The sequence below is a fragment of the Emys orbicularis genome, chromosome 1, assembly GCF_028017835.1.
Source record: "Emys orbicularis isolate rEmyOrb1 chromosome 1, rEmyOrb1.hap1, whole genome shotgun sequence".
Taxonomy (NCBI): Eukaryota; Metazoa; Chordata; order Testudines; family Emydidae; genus Emys; species Emys orbicularis.
Genome location: NC_088683.1, coordinates 101,790,672 through 101,814,282, shown reverse-complemented (window position 1 = coordinate 101,814,282; position 23,611 = coordinate 101,790,672). Strand labels below are relative to the sequence as shown.

Genomic DNA, 23,611 nt, shown 5'->3' with positions numbered 1-23,611 from the left:
AGGTGAGCCATTAAGTAAAGGAGAAAAGCAATTTGGAAAAGTAGGAAGCGATAGATTCTTACACAGCCCACACCCACAGGGGAAAATGTAACAACTACATCCAGATTCCCTCCTGGTCTTGTTTCTTGTCTCCAAGAAGTTGCTTTTTTTCTTTTGTTGTTCTTTTCTTAATTGTTTGTATGACTAACCAACATTTGTACTGTAAACACCTGGCTTAGTTGTGTTGAAGTTGCTGTAAATGAACCCCTCAAAAAGTAGTAGGTTAGAAAGAAAACCAAGATCTAGCATGGTGAGGTGGGGAGGAAGATCCAATGACTGGAAAAGAGAATAAAATAATGAGCACAATGAAGTGTGGATCCATTATACAGTCTAGGCAGCGGTGTCTGTAAGTATTGTTCTACATGGTCTGGAATAGGAAGAGGAACACACTTCTCACTTTAGTCGATTCTGCTTTCTCTAGTAACATTGCAAGCAAATACAAATAGCCCAGCTAAGGGCAGTGCATTAAACCTCATCTCCTCATCCCATGTAAACACAACATTAATACTGAAGAATAAAGGAAATGGTAAAAAGTCCAGTGTCTTGGTTTTTGTATGTGTTTTGCTTGTTAGGTTTCTTGTCCACCCTTCAAAATATCGCTACGCATACTGAGGTTGTGAACTGGACCACCCCACATTCAAGCAAACACTCACACTCAGATTCCCAACACATTCTCTTCTCCCCCTCAAATGGGGAGTTTATGCCTCAGAGTTTTGCTCCTTTTATTATAAACTCCTTTAACGAAGTAGTTCTGAGAGCTTGTAGCAGGCAGCTTGATAGCACTGAGGCTCCTGGGCTCTAGTTGCCATGCTTATATTTCCCTGTTCAGCGACGAAGTCCACTTAAAGCCCAAGGCCCAAGGCCTTCACAAGTGGGCGTGCACTGAAAGAGCCTACGGGTCAATATCCTCCAGCAGAAAATACATCCCAGGGAAAAATCCAATTCTTGCCTTTAAAATGGTAACCAAGCTACAACATGGCCATTTATTTCACTAGATACATGTGAATGAATTGCTCAGGTGAAAACAGGCCTTACACTGACAGGTTCCTTCACATTCTGGTAGAGGCACCAATCTTTTTTACTGGACTGCTAGAACTGGGGATGGACAAGCAGAATGAAGGCCAAAATTTCCTTTTAAAAGGGAAGGAATGGATTGTATGGCTGGGGCAGGGGAGGTTTCTAGATCAAACAGAATTAACTTGAGAATCAATGACCAATTGATCCCATGGATATGCCTCGGCCTTTAGCACACCTTCTCTATAGTGGGATATGGTATATGCTTCCCCTTCATTTTCAAGGCTATTTCAAATCTTTGCCTTGCCCTTCATTAGAACAGCCATCCGTATCAAGAGGGGCAATGTGAAAGTTCACAGGTGAAAGTTCCCCTTTTAGAGCAGTGTGGGTTTAAAATTCACAGGACAGTGACCCAAAGATCTTCCTTTACAGATAAAAAGCATGTGGAATTATTAAATAGCAACATTAAATCCTATTTTCTGGAGATCTGTCTTTGCTCAACTGTTTTGAGAACAGAAAACATATTCCCGTCCCACCCCCGCGCCACACTGTTTGTGATATGATGGGCGCATGGCTGGCCCCTCTTATTCACACCTTGCGAATGCTAAAGCTGAAAGCCTGGCAGGCGGGGGTGGAAGGGAAGTGGCTGAGCACAGTCTGAAGTCATGTCGCTTCAAATCTCTACTGTTAGAACCGTTGGGTATGATATAAAAACAAAAAAGTGTCTCAGTTCCAAGTTAAAAGACTGGGCCCCAAACATTAAGTGGCTCCTCCCTTGAGTGTCTGTTTCCCGTAAACAGGCTCCGTAGTGCTAGCTGTTGTTCTCTGCCGTGAGATATTTGAGGGCTGCAAAGCCATAGCGGCGTGACATATCCTGCTGGAACTCCTCCTTCAGGGTCTTCAGACAGATGCGGTATTGCTTGTTGGAGCGGAACTTGGTGATGTCGAAGCTGGGAGCATGCGGCATATGGATCATATAGGCATTGGGCAGCACTATGAATTCATACTCCTGGAAAAGGAAGACACCAGCAGTGAGAGGCAGTTCCAAGATCTCTCTCTCTCTCTCTCTCGTCTTTGCTAAGCCAAAGAAGATGGTGCAGTGTAAATCTCAGGGGGAAGAGCAAATCTATAAAGATTTGCTTAACCAACCTCCTCTTTCTTTAAAATGTTTTATTATGCACATGAAAGACATTAGACCTACCTTCCATTTCAAAATATGTTTACACCCAGGTAAACCAAAATATTAGGGGAACAGTGCTAGAGCGATGTCTGAGGCTAGGTCTACCTCACAAACTTTTGCCAGCATAGGTATGTTGGTCAGAGGTCTGCAGAGGTGTGATTTGTGACTGACAGAGCTGTGCTGGCAAAAGCCCCTGGCATAGATACAGTTGTACTGGCAAGACTTCACTTTTGCCAGTCTAGCTTCTTTGGGGTGGGGTGGGGTGGGGGGCAGCACTGGAATAAGCTAGACCAGCAAAAGTGCAGTTTTGCTGATATAAGCTACGTCCACACTAACAGCACTTTACTGATATAGTATATTGGTATAGTTATACCAGCAATGCCTTCCATGTGTACCCCTGGCTTGAAAAATCTGCCTTTATGGGAGAATCTGACATGTCATAGGTCAAATGCAAAACAGGGTTTATTAATCCATATGCTTAAGAGGGTTTTATTAAATGTTTTCAGACCTTATGAAGATTAACTTTGCGCTCAAAGAATTTCCTTTGCATGCAAAGTGTGAACTTTAACTACCACCTATCCCCTCCTCTGCAGGTCTTTCAACCATTTCTGTGGTTGTTATGCTTCATTAACAGAACCTCTCCAGGAGTGGGTTCTATTCTCTGCATAAACAATACATCTTGGGAGAAAGTGGAACTTCCTCAAGTACTTTTACATTTGAGCTGGGAGGTGTGATTCCCAGCTCCCGTAGATGTACCTGCACTAGCTTGCTAAAATTAGAACTGTAGCTGGGGTAGTGGCTCAGGCTGGCCACCGGAGTATGTTCTCAGGGAGTCCAGGTGGGTACATACACAGGTGGCTAGCCCGAGTTACTGCCTGTATTACACTGGCTACGCTGCTATTTTTAGCATGCTAGCTCAAGAGGCACTAGTGTGGGTACATCTACGCCCAAATGTAGATGTACTCTTGGTGCACCTGTACTCTGCTTTCTCTGAGAAGTCATTTCTGGGAGGCTTCCACAGCTTCCCATGTGGTGAGATGAAAACTCCAAGTCACTTGCAAATCTAGGAGCCTATGAAGAGACAATGAATGTTCCTAGCAGGTTTACTAGGACAAATGTATTCTCCCTGTAAATATATCTTATAACAAAAGCCCGTAAGTTGGAGGAGACTTGAAACTCCTGGGTTATACCTCTTCACTACAGTCCCCAAATTTCATCACAAGAAGCTCTGAGCAGCATTTTTAAGAAGTGCCTAAGTATTTTAGGAGAATAAGTCTTCGCTTGTATTTTGTAACCAGCCTCCTATCACTTCACAGATTATGAGGTTAGAAGGAATTAATTCAGAGAAGTTCTGTGGTCTGTGTTATACAGGAGGTCAGACTTGATGATCACATTGGCCAATCATCAAGTCTGATCTCCTGTATAACACAGACCACAGAACTTCTCTGAATTAATTCCTGTTTAAACTAGAGCATATCTTTCTGGAAAAAAAATCAATCTTGATTTAAAAGTTTCCAGTGATGGAGATTTCACCACAACCTTCAACTTCTAGCTACTGGATCTTGTTATACCTTTGTGTGCTAGATTATCAAGAGTTCATTATTAAAGTTTTGTTGCCCAAGCAGGTGCTTATAAACTGTGATCAAGTCACCCCTTAACCCTCTCTTTAATAAGCAAATTGGGTAGAACTCCTTGAGTCTAACACTATAAGGCAGGTTTTTCCAATCCTTTAGTTGTTCTCATGACTCTTCTCTGAACCCTCTCCAATCCAGCAACATCTTTCTTGAATTGTGGACACCAGAACTGGACACAGTATTCCAGTTGCAGTCACATCAGTGCCAAATACAGAAGTAACAGAACCTCCTTACTCCTACTTGAGATTCCCCTATTTATAAATCCGAGGATCACATTAGCCCTTTTGGCCAGAGTCACACTGGGAGCTCATGTTCAGCTGATTATCTACCCCCATGCCACCAAGTTCTTTTCAGAGTGACTGTTTTTCAGGATAGAGTCTCGCACCCTGTGAAAAGTGCATAATTCTTTGTTCCTACATGTATAACTTTACATTTAGCCATATTAAAATGCATATAGTTTGCTTGAGCCCAGTTTACCAAGTGATCCGGATCTCTCTCTATCAGCAACCTGTTCTGTTCATTATTTACCACTCCCCCGTTCTTTGTGTCAGCTGCAAACTTTATCATTAATTATTTTATGTTCTCTTTCATGTCACTGATAGAACTGTTAAACTGTTAGCGTAGGACCAAGAACTTATCCCTGCGGCACCCCTCTAGAAATTCCCAGTTGATGACGATTCTCCGATTACAGTTACATTCAGTCACTTTTCAATCCATTTAATGTGTGCCATGTTAATTTTGTATCAATATAGGTTCTTAATCAAAATGTCAAGTGGTACCAAGTCAAATAATTTACATAACTCTAAGTATATTACATCAGCACTATTACCATTATCACACCACTTATAATCTCATCAAAAAAGGTATCTAGTTAGACAGAATCTATTTTCCATAAAACCATGTAGATTGGCATTAATTACATTACCCTCCTTTAATTCTTTATTAATCAAGTCCAGTTTCAGCCATTCGATCATTTTGCCGGGGGCAGATGTCAAGCTGACAGGCCTATAATTACCTGGGTTATCCCATTTACCTATTTATAATAATATTGGCACAAGATTAGCTTTCTTCCAGTTGTCTGCTTGTATCTTTAAACTGTAAGTCCTTCAGGGCAGGAACTGTCTCTCTTCTGTGTTTGTAGAGACCAGCACAATGGAGTGGCCATCCCCTTCCCAATTGGGGCCTTTGAGGGCTACCTATATATATTATATATATAATACCTTTAAGACCTTTTGAAAGCAGCTGGGAGAGGGGCTGCTAACTGGCTAGATCCAGGAGTCATTGGAAGGCTGGGGAAAGTATCTTAGAGCTTGTTCCTAGAGAAGTGGTTCCCAAAGTTTAACAACCTGTGAACCCTTTTCACTAAAATCACAAGTCTCACGAACCCCCTCCTAAAAATGAATATTTCCAGGGATTTTCTCCTTTACCTGTGTATAAATTATAAAAAGCAGTGATCTTGGAAATATAAAATTTGTTTTTTATGACATGCTTATTACACACTATTTATTAATAATTATTATTTATCATTACAGTATTTTTATTACATTATGAAAACAGCAACACTCTTCCAAGATCTCACTTTCGTAGCTTGTATCACTTTGAATAAGCCTATTATAAGACAAGGCTCCTATGTTTCATCAAGGAGTATCAGATGTGAAACAGCATAAAGGTATTTAAGAAGCCAACTCAAACAGTTCCTTCTACACAAGCATTCAGGTCTTCTGCAGTCCAGGCAAACAACGCACGTTACAACAAAGCTTAAACTTGTTCTTCATAATAATTTTAAAAACAATACTAGCTGCCTATTTAATTTTAAAAACAGCAAAAAATATCCACTTCCCTTTCCATTTCTTGTAAGGAATCTTGAAGTTTAAATCTCCTCAGTGTGATAGATATGCTTGCTTTGATCTGCTTAGATCTTGGAAGTCCAGGGGCTCCAGGCTGCTGGCCCCGTGCTGCCCGGGGTCCCTAGGGACAGCTCTGTCCGCCATTAGGGAATTTTTTCCCGAGAACCCCCTGTAACATTTCATGAACCCCAGGGGTTCACGAACCCCAGTTTGGGAACCACTGTCCTAGAGCAAGGAGAATCCCCTTCAGAAAAAATTCCCACTTGCAGGAACCTCATGCTCTAACTACAAGTTTGTAAGCCCTTAGGAGCAGAGTCTGTCACTAGCTATATATTTGTACAGACCCCAGCACCATGAGCATGTGGTGCTTCTAGAATAATTATAATTAATTCCATCCTGTCTGCCATTTCGATGGGCTATAGCAGCACAGGCCCTCTGTGATGGAGTCTCACATGCAGGCTTCCTGACACGTGCTGGATTTGCTAAAAAGCACTGACATTTTCCCCTGATCTGGGAGGTGACTCTGCTAGCTGAGGCCAGAATACTGAAGCAGCTGCTTAGGCAAAGACCTGATGAGTGGGAGTGGCACCTGAAATGCAGTGGAAAGCTTAATGGGTGTCCAGCACTATTTCCCCCCCATTTGGGGAGAGGATATTGCCAGAGAGGCCTGGTCAGGCTTATCGCACTCCCTAAATCCCCTGCTGATGAGCTGAGGCTGATAAGCAGTCAGCAATGGTAGGTGGGGGTGGGAAGAAGGATCAAAGTACAAAAAAAGAGAGGGTAGGGATCCCCTTGCTGAGACCTAGCCAAGAGAGCAAAGCTCTTTGAGGAAAACCCTCTATAGGCTCTCTTTAAAAGGGAGTGTGTCAAGAAGCTGTCTCCATTGCAAGGAAGACAGAATAATGGGAAGTATTGTAGTCTCAGCCCGGATATAGGGAAAGCCCCAGTTCCAGAAGTTCCTGGCAGAGCTGCCGTAGGGATGGGTAGCCCAGTAATTCCAAGTTTCCTCCAGGATGACAGATTCTCGATAAGAGAATAGCCCAGTCTCTCAGCCATTATAAACAAAACATCTTTTAAATATGAGTGTGTTTGGAGGCTGGAGGAGCAAGGAAACACATCCCCGGAGACAGTTCCATCTCAATAACCATTTAAAAGAACTATGCTACCATCTCCCGTGAAAGCTTCCACTTTCCTTTGTGTGATGCTGTATGTTGGCTGAATGCCACGGCACAAATAAGCGTTATGCTGTGAGTGCTGTATGAGAGCTACAACTGGAACTGTAATCCCGGTGACACAGATGAGCAGATAATAAATCATTACAGTGATATTATCCACATCTGAAGTTTCATTGATCAGTGATTGAAAAGTGCATTGTAAAATTAAAGTGTTATGCACGTGCTAAGTATTATTATTAGGATAATATAGTAGACACTATTTTTATTTGGTTAATAAACATATTTTCCCCTCTATAGCTGAGAATACCCCCATTGGGTATATCCTTATGGAACATAAAGGGACTGATAGCAGCCCAGCCCAATGTGACTGTGCAGAAGAGTAAGCAGGGGTATAAACGTCCCCCTCAATGCACACACAGAGACATGCACACACGGACACACCCATCCCTGCACAGTCTCCCTGCCTCTCAGCTGCAGGCAGGTTGGGGAAAGCAGGGATTGCATGCCTTGTACTTTACCGCTCATAGAGTGGCCAACACAAATGAGCCAGTGTATGTTAGTAAGTACCTGCTAATGATCAGGGTCAGTAGCCAATTATTAACCCCCGGAAGGAAGTGGGGAACAGGGAAGGAAATGTGCCTCTCTGAGATGACTCCTCATAGATTTGATAAATCAATTAAATGGGGCACAACTTTTAATGCTCAGCCAATACTAAACAAGGGTTTTCTCTCTCAGATGAAAGTAACCAGTTACAGAATCCAGTATGGCTGGCTGAATAATTTGGTGACATGGAATCTGAATCCACTTCCATAGTATAAGGGTTTCCTATAAAAACCATGCATCTCACTAAGAATCTCATTAAGAAGATGTCTCCTTACCTGTGCATCCAGTTCCATTATGTGAGCTACTTTGTTCCAGCCGAATCCTACAAACCTTCTGTCGTACTCTGGGCAGTCCCGTCTCACAACAACATATGGCTCAAAGTCTGCTTCCCACTCAACTTGATAAGGTGTGGTAGCAGTCCGCCACTTGGCAAAGTTCGTTGGTGCATGCCCTTTCGTCCAGACGTGATACCTTGAATATACATAACTTGCATGGGCGTGGGGGAACAGTGAAATAAGACGCATCTTGGCAAAACTGCATAACATTACCTTTTAGATGGAACCCTTGAAAATGAGGACATTAGCTGTACAGTCCACTATTATTTTTAGGACATATTATAGGCAACTCAATATACTATGACCATTTCTGAGGCATTTTCCAGTACTTCCATGTGCTTGATTCTTATACATACCAGGCTGATGAAGTTAACTGACAAAAATACAATTATCAAAAGGGCTATCCATGACTGATACTGGGAAACAATAATTATGGAAAACACAAAGGGTGCATCTACACTCCAAAATTTCACATCCATTTCCCAGCAATGGTGTAGCTCATTTAAAGCTTTTAGAAGTTAACTATTACAGTTCCACAGTGATGAGAGTTATATATTTTATATTTACATTTTTAAGTTGTGTAAGAGACACCTGGAGCTCTGGACAAGTGCCTCTTTTTATTATTATTACTGTAAAAATCCAAATAAATAATTAAATTAATATGTAAAAGCCTAGATAAATGCTCTCCGTGATACTACAGATATAATTTTATCCAACATGATTCTATGTAAGACCATCAATTCAATTTATAAGAAAGAATCCTTTAATATTTTGTTAATCTTATTTATGTCACAGCAGGTCTCTTCCAAGCACAGCTTGAATCCACCCCACTAACACAAGGATCAGTGATTCTCTTGCCCTTTTACTCTTCTTACATCTTTCCAGAAATCACTGAGACAGACTCTTGCTGCAGAATCATGGATTAAATCAAGAAAAAAAAATAAGGCAGGTGATCTGTATTGTAGTATTTTGAGATTTATAACAGAAGGAGCAAAACAAACATGCAGTTGTGCAATATAATATAATATATGATTTCAAGGGGACAGACAACTTGTGCATAAAGTGAGGCATGTGCATAACTATTTGCAGGTTTAGGGCCTAGATCCTAATATTTTGATCTCAGAAGTTTGGATAACATTACAAACCATGAAGAACCAGGAACACAGAGGTAAAAATTACAGCCTGAGCGTTTACATTTTGGGTGTATCTTATTGTTTATAATACCTGGAGAAACCGAAAGAAGCTAAGGTTCACTTTCTCTCTTCATCCTGGAATAGATCAGTGCAGGAGGGACATGGCTATCAGAAAATTATTTTACTATACAGTAACTGATGTTCTTTTAAGCTGTGACGGTTTCACTTTTATATGTTGTTATTATTATTATCATCATAGTTAAACAGGTTGCATCACTTCAATGAGACTGGCTAACTAGTAGCACAGAGCCATTCAACTCTAAATCACTGGTTTGACTTTCCAGGCTGCCAGAGATCAAAGCCTTTACCATCTATTGAGAGAGACAAGGTAAGTAAGGTAATATCTTCTTTTGGACCAATTTCTGTTGATGGAAGGTACAAGATTTCAAGCTTCACAGAGTTCTTCTTCAGGTCTGGGCAAAAGCTTGCACCAACAGAAGTTGGTCCAATAAAATATATTTCCTCACTTACCTTCTCTGGCTAATATCCTGGGACCAACACAATTTTACCATCTATTGGCCATTTGATGTCTTTAGGAAATGTGTAGGCACTCTCAATCCAAGCCCTAGTGAAATAAACCACAATCACAACAGGGGTTTTAAATCTGATGTAGGATTGTGGGGAATGTGGCATTTTCCCTCATCCCTCCTCTAGCATTTTGAAAGTAATAAATAAAATAAAATAATAATAATAATACCCACTATTTAACACTTATAGTGATCTGTATTTTCGTAGCACCCTACAAATGATAGCTAATTAATTAATTCCTGCAGAGAATCAGGCTAGCGCTGCAGCTCCTGCCCATAATGCTTCCCCAGTGGCAACAGCAAGAGCAGAACATGAAACTGACCAGAGTTGTATCACTTTCCCTCTACAGCTATTGCTGGCCCCACTGACATAGTACTATAGGCAGGAGCAGCAGCACAGGTATCCCCTGGGAGGGAGAGAAAGAAGAGAAAACCAAAAGGGAAGAGCAAAACAGGATAAAGAAGAGCACTAGAGAAAAAGATCAGGAAGGGAGCGGGGGAGACAAAAGCAAAATAGAAGGGAAGATAGTGGGGGGAAAGGAAGGGAGAAGGTGAGTGAAAGAAAAGTGGAGACCCTGATTAAAGGAGGGAGGCACTACATGCTCCCTGTCCAATCAATGTATTTCCTTTGGGAGGGTCCAAACCTATGGATGAGAGGGTAGTTCATTCTCTAAGTCTATTCAGTTCTTGGCATCTCTGCCTCAATGGCTGACTATAAGATGCCAATCAATGCAGCAGTGATGGTGGTTCTGTGATGTGGCCACCTGTGCACAAGAAAATAAACTGAGACCAACAAATCATTTTGCACAGAACATTCAGCTTCTTTAAAAGCACCTGAAATTCCCACTGTTAAAGGGAATTTTCCTCAATGTAACAGGTTCTCTAAATAGATCAAGGATTTTGCGTTTGCTTCTTCAGAGTGACGTAGTTCTATATGATGGGATCACATGGAGAAACAACACACATTGGCAGCTAAGAGTTTATAACTAGATAATAATCATATTATTGTGCTTTCTGAATGAGGGGGAAAATCTACTTATTAAGTGGATGAACTCTGGGATCAGATACCATATTTGCTGGAAACGCAATGCATTAACTGTGCAGTTGCTATATCAAGTGGATATTGTATCTTGTAGCAGATATGTCTGGTAAGGGAAGAGAAAGAGGGAGGTGGATGTGGGATGCTGAAATAAGGTCACTAGTGTGGGGAAATAGAGGGGGGGGGGCTTCTTTTTAATAGCCAGAGCTGTGAATCTGAAGGCCCCAAAATAAACCCTCCAACAAAGATCTGTTATGCTAACTACCCTTACACAAAGCAGGGCCCAGGGCAGGGCCTGAACTAGACTAAAAAACACAGTTTTCTGCCAAACTCGGTCAAGTGTCATGTCCAGAGGAGGGGGGAGGGGGGAAAGAATAAAAAGCCCCAGCAGCAGTACTAATGAAATATGTTCATGGCTGATGAAATATAATAACCGCTTGTGTGAAGCAATAGGTAACTTTAGCTAAATGCAAACTGACTCATGCAGCTTCTCCTTTGGGTCATCTGTGACCCACTCCGTGATTCCAGCTATCTGCAAAAATAGCTAATCATAGATCCTCTTTAGGCGTCCCATGGAACCCCCCCCAATCTTTAACCAAAAGACCCCGGAAAATAACGTGTCTTAAGAAATGTACCCAAACTGGTGCCAAGTACCATCCCTGGGGAAAACCACTTCTCGGAAAATTAATAAGGAAGGTACGGGGGGGGGGGACGGGGACTGACCCCGACCCTACTTTCTTAACTCGTGGTTTGGGGGAGGGACTAACCCCAACCCTAATTTCTTAACTCATGACTATTGTTTGTACTTTGCTTGCGGTTTGACGAAATAAAGCAGCCTGCGAGCTGCTGCTCGGGGTGTCAGTCTTCGGACTGCACCCCAGTGCACTGGTATGTATGTCAATAAACTGGCCTCAGGCTTGAGTCTTTGAACTAAAATGACTGCGTGGGGGTCTTTGACCACAACAATTTGGGGGCTCGTCCGGGATCACTCGACGTCCCACCGGACCGGAGGACCGTGGACCGCTCCCACACCGATCCCAGGCGCCAGGTAAGAGACCCTTGTCTCTATTTGGGCTTCGGTGAGGAGCTGCCCATGGGCTCTAGGTTCAGGTGAGAACGCGCTGTGATCCGAACCTTTTAAGGTTAGACTCATTTGCCTGACGCCTGTTCGTTTTGTGTGTGTCCGTTCTGTAACTTGTCTGTTTAATGTCTTGCATCATGCTGCGCTATCTCTATCATTGTTTACTTAGGCTATAAGCTAGGGGGGGGCGTAGGGAACTGTCTGTTTTGTGGTGTGTACATGAGGGTCTTAGACCCGACGGTTTCTTTGGGACAGCCTTGGTGAAATTACTGGGACATCTGTCTGGCAGTTAAACACTTTTAGAGTGCCAGCCCAGAATAAAAACAAGTTTCGGATGATAGGAGATTATTTAGGCAGGAACAGAGGCTGAATAGGCTGTGTGGTCTCTCCGGAACATAAAGGAAACCGTTACTAACCACGAGAACAAGGAGTACGCCAAGCTCCTATGCTTTGCTTTTTAAGCTTTCTACTTTGTCTTAGTCAGCTTTGTGGCTCTTGCCCTCTGGGAGGTGGTTTCCCCAGAGGGGAGTGAAGGACAGGCTGCTGAGGAACCCTGGGAAAGTGGACCCCATAGTGAGGGGGGGCGGAATCCACTGCCTGGACCCTCCAGGAGGTAGGGCATAATCCAGGAAGTCCCGGAGCAGCTGAAGGGGCCGGAGTGGCTCCCACCAGCAATAGGCTGGTGGCTCCCACCAGCAATAGGCTGTGTGGACTGATGAGACCTGCGGCCCGGGGATTGGCAGCCCTCACCACCAGCAATAAGCTGTGTGGCCGGGTAGGACTGTTATAGCAAAGATCCCGGTTTAGGTGTGGTGTAATTGTGAGTCGTAAGGTGGTTCCGGGACCTGCTACGGGCGGGGTAAGGGACCATGAATTAATGCGGAGACCCCCGCTTTGTGTGAGTAGTAGGTCCCCACCCTTTTCTACCTGTTAAGTGACAATTGTGTCCCTCCTCGCTCGGAGAGCGGGGAGGCCCCGGGAAACCGTCCACGTACTCCTAGGCAGTAGAGCAACCCATCCCGTTCTCCTGAAGGCGGGCCGGTGCTCTCTGCTGGGGGAGGGGTGTACGGGGACCACCTCCTTGCTCGGAGAGCGGGGAGGCCCCAGGGAATCCGTCCGCGTACTCCTAGGTAGTAGAGTATCCCATCCCGTTCTCTTGAAGGCGGGCCGGTGCTCTCTACTGGGGGAGAGGTGTACGGGGACCAAGCCTTTCCTAATCTTCTGTGTGGTTGGCCTACGACCGAAACCCTTCCCCAAATCTTACTTTGGAGCATGGACTTGTGTATGGAGTGAGCTCCAGCCCCTGTAAATCGCTTGCCAAAACCTGGGGCAATCGGGCATCCTACCCCGTTCCTCTCAGAGGCGGATTGGTAACTCGTTGCCGGACAGGGTGCATGCGAGAACCTCCCTTATAAATCCTCCCCAGTGGTGTGAATGTTGGGAGGGGTTGGCCTCACCCCGAGTAACAGAGGCTAGGAAAATTGGTCTCGCCTGGAAAGGAGACTAAGGCTTATTGCTGTGTTTTAGTGTTGTTTAACTATTCTTCAAGCATGATAGCAAGTGTTTTAGTGTTGTTGTGTTGTTTAACCACTCTTTAAGTATAATAGTAATTGCTTTGTTAAATAATTAATCCTCTTCTACAAGGAGGGTTGGTAAAAACAGCCCACCCTCCTTGGTGAATTGATAGTAAAACAATGCCTGTGCCCATGAAAAAAAAGGATTGGGCCCAAACAGGCAGGCAACCGCAGCTTAAGGAAGTTAGGAGAGGAGGGGGTGAAGGGTTAACTCTGTAGTTGCTGGTGGAAATTAGAGACTGATTATGAAAGAACAATTGGGTTTGTAGCCATCTTTCTGATAGTTCAGGAATATATAATTGCCAGAACTGGGTCTTGGCTACAGGCTGACTACCTTGTGAAATTTTAGCTCTGCTGAAGTTATTTAGATACTGTTAAAAAGATCTCCACCCAAAAGAAGCTACTGTAAAATGGTAATTTTCACCAGACATTAGTCACAGAGACATAGTAGGGAGGTTCATTAGTCTTACTGTCTCATGTATCAGTATTATTGTCTCTTTGGCATGCCAACCAACATCCCCAGTTTTCTCATTATCCTCCAAAGTACTTCAACATGTGCTTAACTTTAAGCTCATGAGCAATCCCATTGACTTCAATGGGAATACTGATGTGGTTATGGGCTGGGGCCTCAATCAGTTTATCAGTCATTGCTGGTTACACTGTCTCAGTATGGTGCTTTCTTTTACCTTCTGTACCTCCATTATCCTTGTAAGATTCCACCAGAAGCACACTTCCTCGTCCTTGGGACATTACCCAGTACTAAGTGGATATACATCTTGCCAAGGCACAATAAAAACTAATACCATGAAACAAAGCCAGAATGATTTCACAAGGTATCCTCCTGGTGCAAAGGGTTTTCACACAGCACCTCTTGGCAACCGTGAAAGCTTAAATGACTGTGTGTGTGTATGTGTGTGTGTGTGTGTGTGTGTGTGTGGTGGGGGAGTTGTGCGAAGGATGTAATTGAGAGCCGTTTTGTATTTTTCAGCAGCCCAGAGGCAGAAAAGGTCACCATTTGGAAAAGAGGTGACAAAAGCAATTTCACTGAGGAAAAGATTGTAATCTAGCATGTGGTGTGAGGATCTGGGATGCTGCAGGCATGATCAGCAATCACTGTCACAGCAGTCCTCCTCCCAGCTCACTCCCGCCAGCTTGGCCTCAACTTGCAGCATTATTAAAAACACCTTGAAAATGTAGGTGGAAATGCTCAGCCCCGATCCCAGCTGCTGTGTGTGCCTGCTGATAGATTTGACCAATATGATGAGACAGAAATGATTAGGAGAGTGTTTATAAAATATGTCCTACATAAGTACATAAATCTACTACAGGCCTGACATCTTTCCTCTGTTCTTATTCTGTCCTTACTCAGGTCAAATCCCCAATGAAGTTACAGGGTGCAGGCTGAAAATGTGATTGTCAATGGAATATAAGATGTGAAGTAAAATCTTGAGGGTATTATTTCCTACATGAGGTTATTTTTTCACCTAAGAGGGAAAGTTATTTTCTATAAACAAACCTCAAGTTAATCTATAAATTGCTGCACAGTTAAGGAGCAATGGAAGGAGAGAGGAGAGCAAACTTTCCCCACACCCTTGAGGTTTTTTTTCCAGGGGCTGATATAACACCTCTATTCTTTCTCCTACCTTTCAGTTGCCTTGGGTTACCTGTTTCCAAGTGAATCACAGACCGTGGTACCATCAAAACAAGGTTCTTCAGGATCATATGAACCACCTGCTGTGATGTCTGTAGAAAGCAGCTGGCAAAAAAGTTGCTAGTGCACCTCAGAAGATGCTGCAGCTTAGCAACATGAAAGAAACCCACTGCAAGTGGAGAGGTATGAAATACAGGTAATGGGGGAAGAGCGGCATCTGCCACAAAAACAATTTGTGAGAAGAGGAAAGAAAAGGAAGTTTTCCACTGAATAATAATACCATCTAGCTCTTATATAATGGTTTTCATCTATAGCTCTCGTAGTGTTTTAACGCAGGAGAGGTAAAAGACGGTTACTCACCGTTGTAACTGTTGTTCTTCGAGATGTGTTGCTCATATCCATTCCAGTCAGGTGTGCGCGCGCCGCGTGCACGATCGTCGGAAAACTTTTACCCTAGCAACACCCGGTGGGTCGGCTGTGGAGCCCCCTGGAGTGGCGCCCTCATGGCGCCGGATATATACCGCAGCCGACCCAGCGCCCCCTCAGTTCCTTCTTGCCGGCTACTCCGACAGTGGGGAAGGGGGGCGGGTTTGGAATGGATATGAGCAACACATCTCGAAGAACAACAGTTACAACGGTGAGTAACCGTCTTTTCTTCTTCGAGTGCTTGCTCATATCCATTCCAGTCAGGTGACTCCCAAGCCCCACCTAGGTGGCGGGGTCGGAGTGAGACATTGCTGTGTGCAGAACCGCTGACCCGAAAGCAGCATCGTCTCTGGATTGTTGCACCAGCGCATAGTGCGCTGCGAACGTGTGCACCGAAGACCACACTGCAGCTCTACAAATGTCCTGGATCGGGACTTGAGCCAGGAAGGCAGTCGAGGAGGCCTGGGCCCTCGTGGAGTGAGCGGTGAGGCGTGGCGTCGGGACACCGGCCAGGTCGTAACAAGCACGAATGCAGGACGTGATCCAAGAGGACAGGCACTGTGAGGAGACCGGTGAGCCCTTCATCCGGTCGGCCACCGCAACGAAGAGTTGCGTCGTCTTTCTAAACGGCTTTGTACGGTCAATGTAGAAAGCCAGGGCCCTGCGTACGTCCAAAGAATGCAGACGCTGGTCTTGACGAGTAGCGTGTGGCTTTGGATGGAAGACCGGGAGAAAGATGTCCTGGTTTACGTGGAAAGGTGAAACCACCTTCGGAAGAAAGGCAGGGTGGGGGCGAAGCTGCACCTTGTCCTTGTGGAACACCGTGTATGGGGGCTCGGACGTCAGCGCTCTGAGTTCAGAAACACGCCGTGCTGAGGTAATGGCTACGAGGAAGGCCGTCTTCCAGGATAAGTACAGGAGCGAACAGGTCGCTAATGGTTCAAACGGGGGCCCTGTGAGCCTGGAGAGAACAAGGTTGAGGTCCCACGTTGGAACCGGCTGGCGTATTTGTGGGTACAGCCGGTCCAAGCCCTTGAGGAATCTAACGACCATCGGGTTAGAGAAGACCGATGACGAGAGTTCTCCTGGGTGGAATGCCGAAATGGCGGCGAGGTGAACCCTGATTGAAGATACCGCCAAGCCTTGCTGTCTTAGTGACAGGAGATAGTCCAGTATGAGAGGGATAGGTGCCTGCAAGGGGGACGTAGCCCGTTGCTGACACCAACAGGAGAACCGCTTCCACTTGGCTAAGTAAGTGGACCGTGTAGAGGGCTTCCTACTTCCCAGCAGGATCTGCTGGACGGACTGCGAACATTGTTGCTCCGTCTGACTCAGCCATGGAGCATCCACGCTGTGAGGTGGAGCGATTGTAGGTCGGGGTGACACAGACGGCCGTGGTCCTGAGAGATGAGATCCGGACTCAAGGGGAGCGTGATCGGCGCTTGAACCGACAGCTCTAGCAGTGTGGTGTACCAGTGCTGCCTCGGCCAAGCGGGAGCCACTAGAATTACTCGTGCCTGGTCGGTGCGGATCTTGAGCAGCACCCTGTGGACAAGCGGAAATGGGGGAAAGGCGTAGAACAGGTGACCCTTCCACGTTAGAAGGAATGCGTCCGACAGAGAGCCTGGAGCTCGTCCGTAAAGGGAGCAGAATGCGTGGCACTTCCTGTTGGCCCGGGATGCGAATAGGTCGATCTGGGGAAATCCCCACCTCCGGAAGACGGAATAGATGACATCCGGGCGAATCGACCACTCGTGCGTCTGGAAGGACCTGCTGAGACGGTCCGCCAGCGTATTCTGGACTCCAGGCAGGAATGATGCGGTGAGATAGATCGAGTGGGCGATGCAGAAGTCCCACAAGCGAATGGCCTCTTGGCATAGGAGCGATGAGTGGGCTCCGCCTTGCTTGTTGATGTAAAACATGGCCGTGGTGTTGTCGGTGAGGACCAGCACGCAACGGCCCTGTAGGAAGTTGAGGAATGCCTGGCAGGCTAGGCGCACCGCCATCAGTTCCCGGACGTTGATGTGTAGGGCTAATTCGGAAGCGGACCACAGACCCTGGGTATGACGCTCCCCGAGGTGAGCGCCCCATCCTAGAGATGAAGCGTCCGTGACTAGGTGGAGGGAAGGTTGTGGGGCGTGAAAAGGCACTCCTGCACAGACCACTGCGCGATCCAACCACCAGGTGAGGGAGGTCAAGACCGAGGGCGGGACCGTGACCAGCATGTTCAGGTCGTCCCGGTGAGGACGGTACACCGATGACACCCAAGCCTGCAGTGGGCGAAGCCGCAGTCTGGCGTGGCTGGTTACGTAGGTGCACGAGGCCATGTGACCCAACAGGGTAAGGCATGTTCTTATGATGGTGAACGGAGATGCCCGCAGTCCATGAATGACGCGTGCGATGGACTGAAAGCGACCTTCTGGCAGAATGGCTCGTGCGCTTCTGGAGTCCAGGATCGCTCCAATGAACTCTATTCTCTGTGTTGGCACCAGAGTGGACTTCTCCCTGTTGAGTAGAATGCCCAGTTCGTGGAAAGTCTGTGTCACCATGTGGACGTGAGCTTGAACTTGGTCCCTGGTGCGGCCGCGCACCAGCCAGTCGTCCAAATACGGGAACAGCTGTACCCCTCGTCGGCGAAGGTATGCCGCGACGACTGCCAGACATTTCGTGAACACTCTGGGAGCCGAGGACAAGCCGAAGGGAAGGACTGCGAATTGGTAGTGCACCTTGTTCACTACAAATCGCAGGAAGCGCCTGTGAGGCGGATAAATAGCTATATGGAAGTAAGCGTCCTTCATGTCGAGGGCGGCGAACCAGTCTCCAGGATCCAGCGAGGGAATAATGGTCCCCAATGATACCATGCGGAACTTCAACTTTACTATGAATTTGTTGAGTCCGCGCAGGTCTAAGATGGGACGTAGACCCCCTTTCGATTTGGGGATCAGGAAGTAGCGGGAATAAAACCCCCTGCCCCTTAACTCCTGCGGAACCTCCTCTATGGCTCCCATAGAGAGGAGCCCAAAAACCTCCTGTGAAAGGAGTTGCTCGTGAGAAGGGTCCCTGAAGAGGGACGGGGAGGGGGAGTGGGAGGGGGGGGGCGAGGAAAATTGGAGGGCGTATCCCTTCTCCACCGTGCGAAGGACCCAACGGTCTGATGTTATAAGGGACCAAGCACGGTGGAAACGGGAAAGGCGATCCCGGAAGGGGGGAGATGAATCCTGGGTGCTGGTTCTGGTGCCGTCCTCGACCGCACCTTCAAAAGGCTTGTCTAGGCCCTGAAGGTGGTCTCGGCTGGCCCTGGTTCTGACCGGGTTGAGGGCCGGTCGACCGTCGCCTACCGCCTCGACCCCGCCTCCTGGCAAAGTCCTGTCTCGGGCGAGGCGGGGGAGGGTAGAACCTCTGAGGCTGGGGCCTGAAGGGTCTGCGTTGTGGACCCGGGACGTGCATCCCCAGAGAGCGCATCATTGTTCGAGAGTCCTTAAGGTTTTGGAGCCTCGAGTCTGTCTGTTCCGAAAACAGGCCCTGACCCTCAAAGGGCAAGTCCTGGAGGGTCTGCTGCAGTTCAGGTGGCAGGCCCGACACCTGGAGCCAGGAGGTTCGCCTCATAGCTATACCCGACGCTAGGGTCCTAGCGGCCGAGTCGGCTATATCCAGTGAGGTCTGTAGGGAGGTGCGTGCCACCCGTTTACCCTCCTCTACCAAAGTTCCGAACTCTTCCCTAGATTCCTGGGGAACCAGTTCCTTGAACTTCTCCATGGAGGACCAGGTGTTAAAACTATATCGGCTTAGGAGCGCCTGCTGGTTGGCCGCCCTAAGCTGAAGCCCCCCCGCGGAATAGACCTTGCGCCCGAACAAATCGAAGCGCTTAGCGTCCTTCGATTTCGGCGCTGCCGCCTGCTGACCATGGCGCTCCCGTGCATTTACTGATGAGACCACCAGCGAGCACGGTTGAGGGTGAGTGTACAAGTACTCATGGTCCTTGGAGGGTACAAAGTACTTCCTCTCCACGCCCTTGGCCGTGGGGGGAATAGAGGCCGGGGTTTGCCAGATGGAGGTGGCATTGGTCTGAATGGAGCGAATCAGCGGTAACGCGACCCTGGATGGGGTGTCCGCTGAAAGGATGTTCACGATCGGGTCGTGAACCTCCACGATCTCCTCCATCTGAAGGTCCATATTGCGCGCCACCCGGCGCAACAGGTCCTGGTGGGCCCGGAGGTCTATGGGGGGCGGACCCATGGCGGATGTCCCCGCTACCGCCTCATCAGGCGAGGAGGAGGAGGATACGCCCGGTGGCAAGGGGTCCAAAGGCAAGTCTTGCTCCAGGTGCTCCTGGAGCTGGGCCTCGCTCGTCCCAGTGTCTATGGCCTGCGCCGGCGTGGGCACTGGAGCCTCCATGCCCCCTGGCGGGGGGCGGGAGATGGTGGCCTCCGGGGCTCTGGGCTCAGAGCGTGCCGAGCGGGAGGCAGACGGTGGGGCCCCTTGGGCTTGGTGATAGGCCCATGGGGTCCAAAAGGACCAGTGAGCAGGTCCCTGCGTAGGGTCCTCTGCCATGTCCTGCGAGTGCCCGAAGTCCGCCGAAGCCGCCTGTCCCTGTGGAGGGTAGGCCGATCTAGAGGCCCCTTCAGAGGAGTGGGACGCGGATCTTGACGGCCATGGCGGTGCCGAACGCGAAGCATCCGTCCCCGGCTGGTGCGGTGCCGGTCGGTGCCGGTCGTAGGACGATCTGTCCCAGCGTGCCGGAGAATGGTGCCTGGATCGGGATCGGTGCCGGTAGCCCCGCCGGTGCCGCGATCCGGATCTGGAGCGGGACGACGATCGCGACGACACCCGGTGCCGGGAGCGGTCCCTCGATCGGCGCTCATACCGGTACCGGGAGGTGCGCCTCGAGTCCGATCGGCGCCGGCGGTCGCGACGGTGCCGAGATGTAGAGCGGCGTCGCGAAGAGGATCTCGACCGCGAGTACGACCGGCGCCGAGGTGATAGTCGGCGCCGGGACTCCGAGCGGCGTCGGGACCTGCTCCGAGACCTGGAGCGGTGCCGAGAGTCCACGGTTGGAGACGGTGGGCGCACCAGTGCAGGCTTGCCTCTCGACTGCACAATGCGCGGAGCCACCGGTGCCGGGAGCTGCGACGGTGCCGGCTCCGTGAGTGCGATCAGGTCCCTCGCGGTATTAAACGTCTCCGGAGTCGAGGGGAGACAAGGTTCCACCACCAGCCTAGGTGGGGAAGCAGTCCGTACCGGACTCAACGGCCTCGGTGCCGGAGTCGACGGTGTGGCCGCCTGCTTTTGGCGGTCCAAAGGCGGACGCGGCTCTACCCCCGGCACAGGGGGAGCCGGCGTCTTCAGGGCAGCAGTGTCCTGAGCCTTGCGGGCCTTCTTATGGCCTGGAGAGAGGGATCGGCGCCGAGTCCCCTGAGGTGGGCGCGGTGCCGAAGTCTGCCGGTGCCGGGAGGACTTGTCCGCGGCGCCGGTCGGAGCCGCTGGGGCGCTGCGCACCGACGCGCTCGGTGCCGGGGTCGGGCGCGCCGAGGGAGGATCCGGGCTGAGCGCCGCCTCCATGAGGAGCTGCCGAAGCCGAAAGTCCCGCTCCTTCCTCGTTCGAGGCTTGAAGGCCTTGCAGATTGGGCACTTATCTGCGTGATGGGCTTCCCCGAGGCACTTCAAGCAGGAGGCGTGCGGGTCACTTGTTGGCATCGGCTTCGCGCAGGACGCGCACGGCTTAAAGCCAGGAGCCTTGGGCATGAGCCCGGTATGCTCCGGGGGGAAAAAAAGGGGGGAGAACAACCCCCTTAACCCCCGCTCACAATTTATAACAGCTACCAGCTAAATAACAACTATCTAAAGACTCTAACTACTATACAACTATCTAAACTATCTACAGAAATAAGCTAGACGCTAGGGAGTGTGGAGACCAGCTAAGCTGTGCTCCGTAGTTCCAACGACCGTCAGGGGCGGTAAGAAGGAACTGAGGGGGCGCTGGGTCGGCTGCGGTATATATCCGGCGCCATGAGGGCGCCACTCCAGGGGGCTCCACAGCCGACCCACCGGGTGTTGCTAGGGTAAAAGTTTTCCGACGATCGTGCACGCGGCGCGCGCACACCTGACTGGAATGGATATGAGCAAGCACTCGAAGAAGAAGCATTATTATCCCCATTTTATAGATGTGAAACTGAGGCACAGGGAGGTGAAGTGGTTTGCCGAAGGTCATCCAGCAGGTCAGAACTGGGAATAGAACCAAGGTCTCCTGAGGCCCTGTCTGGTGCTGCATGCAGTAGGCCACACTGCACACTTTCGAGCTTTGTGGCACTTTCAGAATATCCACTCATCAATCCTAGTTAAGTATTATTATTCTCAATTTACAAATGAGGGGACTGAAGTAGAGAACGGAAGAGACAAGTCCAAGGCAGGGGTGAAAGTAACACAGAAGACTTACTGGTAAGGGGGCCCAGCTCTGGGGCCCCAGAAGGGGCGGGGCCTCGAGCAGAAGGCGTAGGGCCTCAGGTGGAAGGGGCGAGGCGTCAGCCTCCCCCAGCCAGCCCATCTGTGCTGCCTGGCCTGCGCCGCCCGGGGCTCTGATGGCGATCTAAAAGGGCCCGGGGCTCCGGCCACTGCCATAGTAGTGGCAGCCAAAAGCCCCAGGCCCTTTTAAATCGCCGGGCCCTGGCACCACCGATGGGAGTGGGGGCAAAAGGGGCAGCGATGTTAAAGTGCTGCCGCGGCAGCGCTTTAACGTCAGCTGCGTACGGGCTGGTACCGGCGGTCACTTCTTACCAGTACACCGTACTGGCCTACTTTCACCCTTGGTCCAAGGCCACCGAAGGAGTCTGTTTCACAGATGAATTTAAACCTCAGGTGTTCCTGCCTCCCAGTCTTGTATTCAGACCAACAAAACCACAATGTTTTTCCTTTCCATTGAGAAACATCATTCACTTGTCTAGCTGCTCAGTAGCTTATAAAAGCTTTAAAAAATTGATTAATCAGTCAATATTGGGGCCAGTTGGTGAACAGGAGAAAACTATTTTTTGGTCACATGAATGGTAGTTACCTGGACTGTGCTTAGCCAACAAAGGGTATATTACACATTTGCTGGTTTAATGCTCTTGCGTGATTTTGTAATGCAATAAAAATGTCAAAAATAAAATGAGGCCAATTGAACAATAGGAGGTTAGACTAGAGGGAAGGGCAAGACCCCCATGGAAATATTAGTAGACAGCATGCAGGGTTTAAAGATTAAATACATGCACCAATCAAGCTGTTGGGCACTTGATCACTGCCTTTTAATAAAGTGGGGAAAAACCTCAATACATTTCTTAATTGAATTACTGACTGGCCAGGGGAGAGGCGAGCCACACGTCCACAGATGAGCAAGAAGCCAAGGTTGATCACTGCCGGAGGTTCAGTGAAAGCTCCTTCTGTTACCTGAATGTGAAGAGGGTTCCCATGTCCAACATAGATAACAGCTCTGCTTTTGACTTGGGGAAGGAGAGGCGGTACCGAAGGGTCTCAAAAGCAGGTACGATCAGAGCTTTCTTGGTATTGGCCAAGTCTAGCTGGATGACAGACTTCCTGGCAGAGAAGAGCAATGAATACAAAGGGGAGAATTTTAACCTGGACAAATCACAGGGCTTTTCATAGTAAAGAACAAAGAGATGGCAGTTCAAGTGGTGCATTTTTTGTTGGTGCGGAGTAGTTTTCCTCATCTCATTTAACCTGTTGATCTAGGAAAAAGTTAAGCAATACATTGCTATGAAAGTTTGTAAACCCAAGGTGCATTTGGCTGACTGCCCAATGATATAGGTCTAGCTGAATAATAAATTTGAGTAGATCCAATTGCTTGTCCCTATAAGGGACACTCAGCTGAGTAAAGGCCAAATTCCTTGAAAGGTCCTCTTTGTTATTACAGATTATGGAAATAACCACCCAAGGAATGGCAGTTCTAAGCTGACACGATTTGGCCAGGACAGTTTGGGACTCTGTATGAGGAGACTGGTTACACTTCAACATAATTAGTCTCTATGTTCCAAACTCTCTCTCACATTTACACTGGTAAAACCCAGGAATTTAGAAGTGGCAATTAATTCAGCCAGCATTTGGATCTTCTGACAATGAAACCTAGGGAGAGCCCATCAGTAAAAGACGTCCATTTCTTTAAGGCAGGAGGGTTCTCAACCTTTTTCTTTCTAAGCCCCCTTCTCAACCTCTCCCCCCCCCCCGGTGGTATAAAAACTCCATGGCCCACTTGTGCCACAACAACTGTTTTTTCTATATATAAAAGCCAGGGTCTGCAAGCAGG

General features: G+C 48.1%; 1 protein-coding gene across 3 annotated transcripts in view; it reads right to left on the bottom strand.

Moving 5' to 3' along the window:
• Positions 1–1,864: 1,864 nt before the first annotated feature.
• Positions 1,865–23,611, bottom strand: part of LARGE1 (LARGE xylosyl- and glucuronyltransferase 1) — a 273,403-nt gene continuing 251,656 nt past the window's right edge. For 2 of the 3 annotated variants that reach the window (XM_065415070.1, XM_065415086.1), the window contains 3 exons: positions 22,738–22,884; positions 7,768–7,963; positions 1,865–2,062 (listed from right to left, as the gene is read on the bottom strand). In XM_065415070.1, the coding sequence (XP_065271142.1) occupies positions 1,865–2,062; positions 7,768–7,963; positions 22,738–22,884 (541 nt within the window). The remainder of the gene's footprint in view (positions 2,063–7,767; positions 7,964–22,737; positions 22,885–23,611) is intronic. The other variant, XM_065415078.1, reaches the window with a different exon arrangement.